Below are 12,487 nucleotides of genomic sequence, written 5' to 3' on the forward strand. Positions count from 1 at the left end.
AGGGAGGTAGTCGACCTAGGTGTAGGGTATTGTGTTATATGTTGCGACTTCCCATTGGCTAAGGTTATGTTATCCGTAGGATGAATGAGGAATTAATATTCCCACGATATTAATTAGGAGATAATATCTTGAGATAATGGTGGAAGTATCCTTGATTGGTTATGAGGATGATTCCTTACTTGATGGAGCTGATCTTCAATTGAGAATGGATTAAACATGAGATTTATAATTCGAGCATGAGAGTTTTAAGCAGTCGTAGTCTGCTACTTAGACCTTCAGAGATGCTGAGCTGCACATGGGAATATTTGATAAGCCCGCCTATTTAAAGAGGGCAATCTTATTTTTCTTGAGAAAAGGTCCTTGTGTCGCCTTTTGCACTTTTGAAATTATTTTTGGCTCCACAAATGCCCCACACCTGCTCGGCTGCAAGCAGAAAAAGGCAATAGGTGTAGAAATCCCATACTCTTTAGGTGAGTAGAGAATTATTTCCCAATTTGATGTAGATCTTCTACTTTGACTTAGAAATAGGGCTTTCTAGGAAAGGGAATCCAATTGCCACCAAAACCTATTTAAGAATGCCTTGAGCAGGGGGTTAAATAAATTTGGAGAACAATTTTTATCCTAACAAGAAGGAGAGAAAGCCAGAGGAAATTTATTCCTCATCCCTAGCCTTCTTCTTTGCTTCCTTTTGAAAATAGTTGTTCATCGTCCCTTCTTCTCTGTGCTACACCAAGGTAAAAAAATTAATTTTCTTTCTTCTTTATTTTTTTGGAGCCTCTGGGCTTGATAAAATGGTTCGGTAGGGGCCACGAACTTGGGTAGGCATGGCTGGGAAGCCACGGTGCTGCTAGGAGCAGCTCGGGACTGCTGTAGAGAGGACTCGGCTCGTCAAGAAGTTGAGAAGTTGGTGCGGCACGGCTGGCTAGCTAGGGCTAGGCATTGGCTTAGCTTAAGTCGACGAGCTAGTGTCACATCCCGAACTCGACTCCATCGTAACACGATATTATCCGCTTTAGGCCTCGACCACGCCCTCACGGTTTTGTTTCTGGGAACTCACACAAGAACTTCCCAATGGGTCACCCATCCTGTGATTGCTCTCGCGCAAACTCGCTTAACTTCGGAGTTCCAATGGAACCCGAAGCCAGTGAGCTCCCAAAAGGCCTCGTGCTAGGTAGAGGTGAGAATATACATATAAGGCTTAGAAGATCCTCTCCAGTGGGCGATGTGGGATGTTACAATCCACCCCCTTAAGGGCCCGACATCCTTGTCGACACACTTCCGGCCAGGGATTGGCTCTGATACCAAATTGTCATATCCCGGGCTTGACTCCACCGTAGCACGATATTGTCCGTTTTGGGCCTCGCCCACGCCCTCACGGTTTTGTTTCTGGGAACTCACACGAGAACTTCCCAGTGGGTCACCCATCTTGGGATTGCTCTCGCATGAACTCACTTAACTTCGGAGTTTCGATGGAACTCAAAGCCATTGAGCTCCTAAAAGGCCTAGTGCTAGGTAGAGATGGGAATATACATATAAGGCTTAGAGGATCCTCTCCCTTGGGCAATGTGGGATGTTACAACTAGGGCTCGGCCTATGGTTAGAGCGGACCAAGAAGGTTGGGACGCTGATAATGAATGAGCTGGGCTCGGCCTATGAGAGAGGAAGAGAGACGCGAGGCCTCTTTCCGCGATTGGGCTTGGCAAGCAAGAGAAAAAAGTTGGGCCTAAGGGCTTGACCTGTTGTATGAGAGAGAGAAAGAAACTTGGCTGCTGTTGGGCCTTTGCGTTGTCCGAAAGAAAGAAGTAAAGGCCTATGCCTCTTGTTGACTTGGCTGAGGCACTAGGGTGTTGCAGGCTAGTCCGTGGAGGCAACAAGCTGGGTTGAGGCTTGGCGTGCTACTTTATATGTATTTTTTTTTATTTCTTTTTTGTCAAGTACCTCTTTAATATATATATTTTTTTTAATGTCCTCCATGTAGGAATTCTTTGAGTATGTCTCGCTCAAGTCGCAAAGGTGATGAGTATCCTCTGCCATTGTACCATCAAGGCAAATCTTCTAGTAAGGTAGGCTACTTCAAGGCAACAACATCAAGATTAATTCCAAAGAGCTATTTAGGAACTTTCTTGAGACATTCAGGCACGTAATTCCATTTAGGGTTCGCGTGAGACGTGCGAAGTAAAGAAGCAGCCATGAACATGCCGTAGGACAACTAAGAAAGCCATCAAGTTTGATCCTTACTACTGCGTGCTAAGGTTCACTTTTCCTATGCCGTGCTTTTTCTAGAAGGTAATTTGCTCCATAAAGTGCGCTCTTGTCTAGTGTTCTCCAAACGTGATTCGCATGATGGTGGGATTCTTCAACTTGAGCAAGTTCTTTGACTTCGACCTGACCATTGATGAGTTCTGGTAGTTCTTCGACATAGGTCTTATTGACGATATTATAAAACCTGTAGAAGACATGTTCCCAAATGGTTATGTCTTTATCATTAGGGATGCTGCAATAATTAGAGGTCCATGATATAGACCGTAGTTGTGAAATCTTCTAATCATTCCAAGCTTACCTTACCTCACACGCCACACGTGAGAGATATGGTTGAGAGTTCTTGTTGAGCATATATGAAGTACCTGCAGTTTTTCATCCATCTTTGAGTTCCAATAATGATCCATAAGATAATACACCGTGTTTCAACAAGACCAAGACGTGATACATCAACAAACTCAACACCAATCATATTGTGCCCACATCAGATTAGTGAAGCATAAAAAGATTGAAGTCAAGAAAATCCGATCCCAAGACAACCTTGCCGACCTCTATACGAAATCACAACCGAAGGCAACATTTCAGAAGCTTGTTTGGTATGTGGAAATTGGTAGTTCTCATTTGGAAGTTTTGTCAAACTCAAGAGAAATATCTAGAAGTATACTCACTTGACCTTAATATGTTATTTTCCCCTTAGATTAGGAGCATTTTCCCATTGAATTTTTGCTACCTGACAAGGTTTCAACTAGGCAACCATCCTAGGTTGGTCATGCCTTGTGTGCATTCTACTTGCGTTCTAAAGGCTTTAAGTATTAACTTATTGCTACTTCTCACTTTTCTACTTAGACTATGGGTTTTATCCTACCTTGGGTTTTACCATAGCCAAGTTTTGTGAGTTTTACTACTTATACATTTTTCCGTTTATTTTTAGACTCTCATTCGCTCATTGTGCCAACTAGAGGAGAAGACTTCATCAACTATTTATACATCATCACGTGAACACCTCATGCACCATCTATTATACACTCAAGGAAAAGTGTTGCAGTCCTAAATTCATTAGGAGTGTGAATGTGTAAATCCTAAACGATTATATATAAAAATCCTATGAGATTTAGAAGATCTTTCCTTGTACAACTTGTATTTCTTTTGAATCAAGTTTTTCTCTCCCTTGTTAATATAAATAAAGGCATAAAGCATGAAAAATTCTCTTCTCCTTACCGCGGGTTCTCTCCCTCTCTTTTCCCTCAAAAAAAAAAAGCCTACAACAACGTATATAATTTCCAACAATATTACGCACTTTACACTTCTATCGCAGATTATGATAAAGGGCTCGTTGGGAATATAGTTTTTTTCGAGATTTGTTTTGTGAAGTTGTTCAATACTTCATCAAAGCTCCACTAAGCTGGGCCATCACTCCTCAAATTTCGGTTTCTTCCAATAAGGATACTGTACTATACAAAACCGATTTTTATTCTAAGATCTCGGTTAATGCTCTTAACCACTTTGATAACAAACGCTTTACGACCACAAATCTCTTAAGCAACCATATGATGGAAGTCCAATAAATTTAGAATAAAAAAGCACAAAAGTTCTATTTTTATCACTATTTTCTACATTGGTTCATATGCTAGCCAGCTCAACAGAAAATCTTTTGTCCACGTAGAACCACACTCACTGCCAAAATTGATGGTTTTTGTAGAGACGATGACAGATTTCCTGGGTTGCAGAAGAAATCCTAGACCAGAAGGACCCGTTGCCCCTCGCGTTCAAATCACAGCACAACTGAATGCACATAACATTCAGATGGAACCTATCAGTTCACTGGTGAGCACTGACAGCAAATATAAGAAGGAATGAGAGCCTCGTCTGCAAATTTACAATCAACTCCGTAAAACTCCGTAACGATGGGCACGCATGCATTTCTTTCAACGGAGGAGCCTATTATGGTACTCGAGGATGTGAAGGATTCTCCAAGGCTTCAACCTCCCCCAGAGACTAGGCATAACCTTCTATACTTGGGGAGCCAAGGATGCATCAAACTTGCGCGACTACTCTCAGAGTGCCAGGAGTGATGCTAGTAAAGAAAATGCTGAAGGAACATTAGGGTAGATGCTTATACCTGCTTAAACATAGTAAAGAAAACCATTTAGCTAGTTGATTTCTCAATAGGAGATATATTTCACACACAGAAAAACGTGCAGACAAACTACACGAACCTAGATGAGAGGGAGTGAGGGTAAAGAAGTTAATGAATGCATCACAAATATCCATATCGTACATAAGTATATATTCTTCAAAAATAACAATTAAACATAAGAATCCTCATGCAAAAGAGATGAAATAAACCCAGCTTGGGTTCCTCGTGTACAAACTGTGAACTACCAAACTACATTGTCCTTTAAAGAATTTGGATGATTCTTCTGTTTATTTTTATCTTTTCACATAACAGATCTTTCAACTCCATACAAGCGAAGACATCCTAATTGGAGTGACTATTCAACTTTCAACGAGGGATTCTGCCAATAATGGCAGATAATCATTTTGAGGTAACTAAGAACTAAGAAGGTTAAATAGTATAGAAGCAACAATAGTGGAAAACAGTTTAGGATTTATGCTAATCAACTTCTGAAACAATGCTCACAGACATGTAAATTTGACTCCCTAAGGACCATTCTGTATTATTATTAGTACTGCAGTCCACCCTACCATGATGTCACGTACATAGAATGACATGTATCGTAAATCTAAGATCAGATAATATCAAATTCATTTCCTGTCCTAAACGCCCCGGTCACTAATGGATTTATTATAGTAGGAATGAGAATTTGCATTAATCAATACTCCAAAAACATCCAACAAGAATAGTGCTATAGCAGGCTGATCCCAAAGTCAAAAATAACTTCAACAGGGTCTGGATTAAGATCAATAATACACTAACAGGTTCTAGAGCTTATTGACTTTCAGCATATCATCCAAAATAAGAAATTACAAAAATACAAAGTAGGCCAGAGACGAAAGGCTTACAATATGGGATGCATACTTATCCACTCACACCCTCCAGATAGGTTAGTTCTCTTTTGTGCCAGAAAGAACAAGTCTTTGAAATTTGTCGGATAGTTCTTGATAAAGATGAATTTCTGTTGGCTTCACTTGTTTAATTGCAGTTTTTAAATATTGCATTTTTACTTCTGAGGCATCAAGGCTCTCCTGATAGAATAAATAATCATGGATTGATGAACTGATTCAGAGAAACAAAATTCATGCAATAAAATAAGTAATATTCAAACCTCCATAGCTGCAACGGCTGCTTCTCGGCAGATTAACGATATATCAGCACCGGTACAGCCTTCTGAAAGACGAGCAAGTTCAGATATTGTGACATCAGAACTGCATGGTATCTTACGCAGATGGATATGAAATATCTCTTCCCGATCAGTCTCATCTGGAGGTCCCACATATAGCAGCCGGTCAAAGCGTCCTGTCGAAAAAAGAATTCTATTCTCAGGGAAATTTTCAAGTTTTTGGAGGAAAAGAAAGACACTTACAAAAACTCATCCATCTTGCGTGTAACATGTTACAGGAATGCACCTGCTACCCATGAGGTGGGTGAACGTGAATACAGAAAATGTGTATTTGTGTGTGTTTGTGCTGGAGAGGGAGAAGGAGAAGTAGAAAGAGAAGAGAGAGAGAGATGTAGAACCTGGCCTCAGAAGGGCACTATCGATCTTGTCTGGCCTATTTGTAGCAGCAATAACAGTTACATTAACTCTTTCATGCAAACCTAATTTTAACAGTATAGATCAAGTCAGAGATTCAATAGCAAAAATGATGATTGCTTAAGTTAGAATCCTGGCTAATAAAGATTCTACATATTGTATAAAAAGAAAAAAAAGCCTTACAAACAAAAAAGAGAAAAAGCTTATAATTGTGGATTGAGTAATGTAGAACCGTTACCAACCATCCAATTCAACAAGCAGCTGACTCATAACCCTATCCGAAACTGAAACTCCGTCACTTTCCTTCCCACGAATGGCAGCAAGCCCGTCAATTTCATCGAAGAATATGATTGCTGGAGCATTAGCCCTTGCTTTCGCAAACAGGGATTTCACAGCCTTCTCAGATTCACCAACCCATTTGCTAAAAAGTTCTGGACCCTTCACAGCAAGGAAATTCAGCCCTGCCTCAGAAGCTACAGCACGAGCCATAAGGGTTTTGCTGCATCCAGGAGGACCAAACATCAGGACCCCTGTCGGGGGCCGAGTCCCGATACGCTTGAATGCTTCCCGGTGTTTTTGAGGCCATATTACGGCTTCCATTAACTGACTTTTTACCTCCCTTTGACCACCAACATCTTCCCAATTAACTTTCGGAACTTCAAGTATTACCTAGAAGTTTAAGGGAACAGATTAGGAGTATGAGTAGTTACATCAGTGAAATTAATATGTCAAAAATATGGCACATGATATGATAATAATAACAGTGAAACATTTGAACTCAAGACAGTATTCTATAGGAACGTCAATCCAAAGAGAGACAGTAAATAACTTGTAGGTACTTGTAGTTGTTTAACAGCGGTTGGATTCAATAATTTGTACTAAAAGCAAGCCATTTGCTATCTGGTCTTGCATTCTACGATGGGCTCATAAAGAGAAAGAACCCTCACTTAATTAAGATAATTTAGGCATACTGGAGCTTGATACACAACATATACTAAACATAAATGACTGCCTGGAAACATGGAAGTATTAAACTTACTTCCCGCATGGCACTGGGCCTCACTCTCATCCTGGCCTTTTCAAAATCTTCAAAAGTCACTTTCAAGACACATTCTCCTTCAATGTCATTCAGAAATTTATCACCATCTCCAATTGTTCCCTTTAAATGCAAGGATGTCTCTAAAGAAAAATCCAAATGTGAGACAGATGAAGATCTGGAATCTGAGTAATCCATCGATATGTCTGTCGTATCTTTTGAGAAACCAGGTACATTTAGACCGTTAGAACAATCTTCATCAGCAATAGATGTTTGGTGCAAACAATCATCAGAGTATTTCGATTTGACATAACGTCTAAGACAATTGAAGGCCGCTTCATTACAAAGGGCAGCCAGATCAGCACCCACGAAACCGTGTGTAGCAATAGCAAGATGTTGAACTTGCTCGTATGAAAGAGATTGCTCCATTTCGCCGATAAGAGAATGAAGTATCTCCAAACGTTGCTTGGGAGATGGCACACCTGAATGTTAATTTTCAAAACAAAAATAATAATTACATGTCCTGGTATATGTAGTAACTACCTTTCTCATAGGCCGTATTTGTAGTAACTACCTTTCTCATAGGCCAGTGTGGATTGCTCTTCTAATATAAGCGTGTTATTACAAATTTGAAAGTTAGAAACCAATTTTAATTAAATATATATAGATTGTATCAACATTAGAAGATAAGGCTGTGAGATACCTTGTGGGTAGTGGGAGCAGGTCAAGTAGTTCATAGGGAAGCTTTGTTGTTTAAGCAAGCAGTTTCATTTCTTTTTTATTTATATTACAAAACTATTTTTGTCCAGATATAATTAGGTTTTAAATGGTCACGGTAAAAGGGAATAGAAAATGGGCACAGAAGGGAGAATCCCCTTTTGAGTAGCCTTGTATTTGCGTATTTCTTGCTGAAAGATTTTAGTGTAGGCTGGTCTAAGAGCTTGTGTGTTGAATCCATTGGTATACAAAAATATTTAATGAAAATTCTTTTTTTTTTTTTTTTTTTTTTATATTTATTTTTATTATCTAGATCCACAAACGCTGTGTGTATGCATGGGTGTGGATGTCTTTCTCCATTTAAATAATTATTTAGACATTATTCAACTTTTAGCAGTCTCAGATCAATAGGGAAAAAAATTAAAGGCCGAATGTGAACAATCTAAAACCAAACCCAAGGAAGTAAACTAGACTAATTATGACATTTGCACCTGAGCCTAAAACAAGGATGAAGACCACCAGAATTCCCATCAGTTTGTCAAACCTCTAACAGACCAACATATTAGATGGATACCTATGGTTTTCTTACTAGTATAACTCCGGAATTATTTAAAAAGGTTTTGTATATGACAAAATACAATCAACACTACAAAAACTTCATATTACCTATTTCAATTTCCCTGTCAAGTCTTCCAGGTCGTCTGAGTGCAGGCTCAATGCTATCAGGCCTGTTGGTAGCAGCAATTACAAGTACACCTTCAGTTCTACTTACACCATCCATCAAATTCAACAGTGTAGCAACCATTCTTTGAGATAGCTCTTCACCTCCTTCTTTCCTTGCAGGTGCGATAGCATCCAGCTCATCAATGAATACCTATGGAAAGAACTAATTAGAGAAGACAATATAGATATGTGTATTGAAATAACTAATTTAACAAAGGCAAAATCTTGGTAACATAATCAAATTTATTAAACCCCATTCCTGCATATATATAAGTACCTACCTATAAAAACACAACTCTTCATTAAAGATCTTAAACAGTACAAGATACGTGAACAAGGAATCCACTTCTAAACTAAACTGTACATAAATCTGGAGCAACACCTCAATCCTAGGGGAAACCATCAAGCAAAAAGAATTCTGACGAGCTACAAAACAGAAGCTTTCCAATCTGACAAAATAACAGAAAAAAGGATACTTCCCTAAATTCCAAAGTAAGTCTACAAAAGGGATTCTTGCTTGCATACCTTATTTATTAAACAAAACCTTCTAAGTTGAATAATTCTTTATTAAGTATTCAGCTGATTTATGGCTTAGCAAAATCCCTCAAAGTTAAAGCTTCGGTGATAATTCTTTATAGAAATCAAGCCCTTGTCTGCTGTAAGATGATAGATATTTGGTATAATTCTAGGAGAGCACCTTTTCCAGTATTCAGTTACATTCTACAAGCATAAGATGGCATTTGACTCCATGCTATTTGAAAGTTACACATAAGAGAGTATGTAAGAGCATGTTAGGTTTTGATATACAAAAGTAATCAACAATATTAAATCACTTTAGATTCCAAATTTAATAAGCATACAAATTTCAGTGACAAATGCCAAAAGATAAAGAATTGAACAATTGAATGACAGTGTGCATAATTTTATTTGTATGTTTGCATCATTTAAAACTTAAAATAATTTCTAACCAGAAAATAATAATGAACCCTTAAAATACAACGCATGAAAACTGAAACAGAGAAGAAACCTAACCACAGAAGGTGCAGCTTGGCTAGCTGATTCGAAAACTTCTCGCAAAGCTTTCTCACTTTCTCCATAGTATTGACTCACAAGTTCAGGTCCATTGACAGAGAAAAAGTTAATGCCAGCATCATGGGCACATAATCGAGCCAAAGAAGTCTTTCCCGTACCAGGAGGACCATGAAGAAGCACTCCCTTTGTAGTTCGTAAACCAAGACTAATTAAAAAAATATATATGCATAAATAAATGTACTAAAAAAGACTGGTTATAATTTATGAACACACCAAAACCAGATGTTTCATCAAATGGACATGTAAATTGGTTATCTTGTGGAAGACAACAATTACATTTCTTATATTTTCCATTGTTCAGATATATTTCCTACATCCGAATCATTCAATATATACATCATAGGATATTCTAATACCTTAGTAGTTAGAAATTTTATCACTGGTGGCTGACAGATTCCACTTAGAAAGACAGCTTACCTTAAAAAGATTTCTTTATGAATGGGGGAGCACACCATTAAATGGTTAGTACAATCTTATAATTAACCAGACAGCTCATACCTTGAACATGTTAATAGCCTTTATATCAAAAGAATATACCCGCCCGCCAAAACCAGAAGTATTTAAATTAAACAAGAAAGAAACAAATAATGTGCGAAAACCCAAAAGTTTAGCATCACATGAAAACTTCAGTAAAAATATTAAGAAACAAATAACATGTCATATGACATACCTTGACAAAGTGTCCATAGAGGAGGAAAATATGATGTCCTTCAAAACTGCATATTCTTTACAAAGACCCCCCAATCTTGAAATGTTATCTCCTGTATTAGCGGCAGGATCATTACATTCCAAATTGGATAGATTTCTTCTCTGTGGAGTTTTAGATGCTTGGTTTGATGGCAAATGGAAAGATAATTTTGTTTCTCGCTTCACTAGAAAAGCATCATGTTCACAGCCCACTACTTTAGAAGCCTCATTTAGCAAATCATTAGCATCACAGCTTGACAAACTTTTAGCACCAATCACTCGGAGTAAACAAAGTTGTGAGAGCATTGGGATGGTGACAAAATTTCCGCAAAGTAGACAGCGAGAATACAACCATGTAGTAGCACATGTCTGCAGAAGTCTTTTGGTACTGTCATCCCCTAAAACCTCTTCAACATCAAAAGAATTAACAGATGACACATTGGGAATGGTTACACCTGCTACTGACTCACGTCGAGGTGAAGTTACTGGACTAGTACTCGACACACTTAGCTTTGATCGATTCAATGGTGTCTTAGGAGATGCAGCCATTCCCTTTTCAGAATAATGGTAAGATTTTTCAGCGGAAATGTTGACAGAGGTATTGTTCATGGTTAATCTATTATTAGAAGGAACAATCTCCAAAACTAACTCATTGCAGTCGTATATTGAGAGGCAATCAACTCCGGTGCTACGTGGTTTTCCTGACTTACCCAGAAGACCAGCTCCAAACTGATTTTGTACAGAGTGGATGAATATTACCCTGCCTGATGGAGGACAACCAATTGTATTTGAAAGATTTGAAGACAATAGCACTTCATTCTTCGTAACCTGAGATAAAACATGAGCCACTATAATTCGAAACTTCAGATTCCCAAAGGCAGGAAAACTTATCAACTAACCAACAAAGGTTTCCATAACAAATTGTACCAAACTAATTCGATAATTTTTCAATTTTTTCTGACCCTAACTACATGATGCCATTTTCAAATTCAACATTATAGTTCAAACTAGAAAATCACCATAGTTTGGAAGCACCCTTTGGGAGATTAGTAGTTAGGTATTTACCGTCAAGAGTTTAGACACATACTAATGTCATATGTTTTACACTGTATTGAATAGTAATGCATCTCCTAAACATATTCTTTTTCTTGAACCCGTTTTTCGCAATTGCCATATCAAATAAGGTTCCACATAATAGAAAGAAAAGGAGGAAAAAGAGTAACCCAGTTGTTATTCAAACCTTAGAAGATGGAAAAATTGTAGCAAGAGCAAAGTAGTTCCCTGCTTCATTAGCCAACTGCCCACAAGAACCAATCCCAAAAGTTCTAGCACATTCATCTGCTAATGAACAGAGAGGAAACCCATCTGAATATCTACTCTTCGAGCTCGGAAGCGACACCTACAATCAAACCAATGCCGAAACACCGAAAATTAAACCCAAACACAAAACAATAAAACACTCGTTTGAATTGCTTTGCCAAACAAAAAGGCAAAACTTTACCGAAACAATGGAGCCAGGAGTGAAGGAAGAGGCAACCATGGAAGGCTCTGAGAGCCAAATTTTGCAGCTTTTGGGGTCGTCCTGAACGTCGGCGACTCGGGCAACGAAAGCAGACTTAGCAATCAGAGATGGGTATTTGATCGAAGCTTGCTCGATGGAGCTCGCAAAACCCTCTTCTGTTTCTTCGAAATCAAGCGACCCATTTGACGAGAAGTTGTCGGAAGAATTCGATAGCCTCGATTGGGTCTTCGAATGCTTCTTTCCTTTTGCAGAAGGCATCTGCAGATAGTGGATACAGTACAATGCTAACAAGGTTGATTGTGTTCGGGAGACGGTGTCAAAAGAGTATGGGTCTTTCGAGTTCAAATGATCCCGATGGCCGGAAGTTCACTTGGCAGCAAGAATTCGAGTGGTTGGCGTGGCGGTAGAGTCAAAAGTACTGGGTTGGCGGCAGAGGAAGAACAGGGAGAAGGGAACTGAAATTGTCGGGTTTTAACTTTTTTACTAGGTTGAAAATACCCGGTTGTAACTTAAGCTAAGTTTAAATAATAGCTTCGTCCAAAAAAAAGTTTAAATATATCTCCCCAAAAAAAAAAAAATTAAATATATATATATATATTTTTTAATACATCAATATATTTACACTAAGGGAAGGAAGAGTTTGGCTAAACCACACATTGAGCAACCTAATTTGGTATGGAATTCGCCATCCACGAGATTTGAATTTAAGACCTCTCACTTCCAAGTGAGGAATAC

At 38.5% G+C, this 12,487-nt stretch overlaps 1 protein-coding gene across 2 annotated transcripts; it reads right to left on the minus strand.

Moving 5' to 3' along the window:
- Positions 1 to 3,708: 3,708 nt before the first annotated feature.
- Positions 3,709 to 12,238, minus strand: LOC103944833 (calmodulin-interacting protein 111). Of its 2 annotated transcripts, XM_009355293.3 has the most exons (11): positions 11,732 to 12,238; positions 11,471 to 11,629; positions 10,214 to 11,058; positions 9,484 to 9,688; positions 8,395 to 8,602; positions 7,015 to 7,493; positions 6,218 to 6,644; positions 5,960 to 6,040; positions 5,547 to 5,737; positions 5,284 to 5,466; positions 3,709 to 4,378 (listed from the first exon to the last, which is right to left on the minus strand). In XM_009355293.3, the coding sequence occupies exons 1-10, from the start codon at positions 12,008 to 12,010 to the stop codon at positions 5,326 to 5,328; spliced, it is 3,015 nt and encodes a 1,004-aa protein (XP_009353568.2). In that variant the 5' UTR covers positions 12,011 to 12,238; the 3' UTR covers positions 3,709 to 4,378; positions 5,284 to 5,325. The 2 variants fall into 2 exon arrangements, 1 of the variants encoding a protein (XP_009353568.2); XR_007259473.1 differs by lacking the exons at positions 3,709 to 4,378; positions 5,284 to 5,466 and having other exon boundaries at positions 5,669 to 5,737; positions 6,214 to 6,644.
- Positions 12,239 to 12,487: the final 249 nt, after the last annotated feature.

Source organism: the organism of the source record quoted next, unplaced genomic scaffold (assembly GCF_019419815.1).
Source record: "Pyrus x bretschneideri cultivar Hongxiangsu unplaced genomic scaffold, Pyrus_bretschneideri_v1 Contig26, whole genome shotgun sequence".
NCBI classification, from domain to species: domain Eukaryota; kingdom Viridiplantae; phylum Streptophyta; class Magnoliopsida; order Rosales; family Rosaceae; genus Pyrus; species Pyrus x bretschneideri.

Coding starts and splice junctions, on each gene's coding strand:
- LOC103944833 (XM_009355293.3), bottom strand. CDS start 12,010: ATGCCTTCTGCAAAAGGAAAGAAGCATTCGAAGACCCAATCGAGGCTA. Junction 5,738..5,959: donor TAGTGCCCTTCTGAGGCCAG/GTTCTACATCTC, acceptor TTTTTTCGACAG/GACGCTTTGACCGGCTGCTA. Junction 5,467..5,546: donor CAGCCGTTGCAGCTATGGAG/GTTTGAATATTA, acceptor TTATTCTATCAG/GAGAGCCTTGATGCCTCAGA.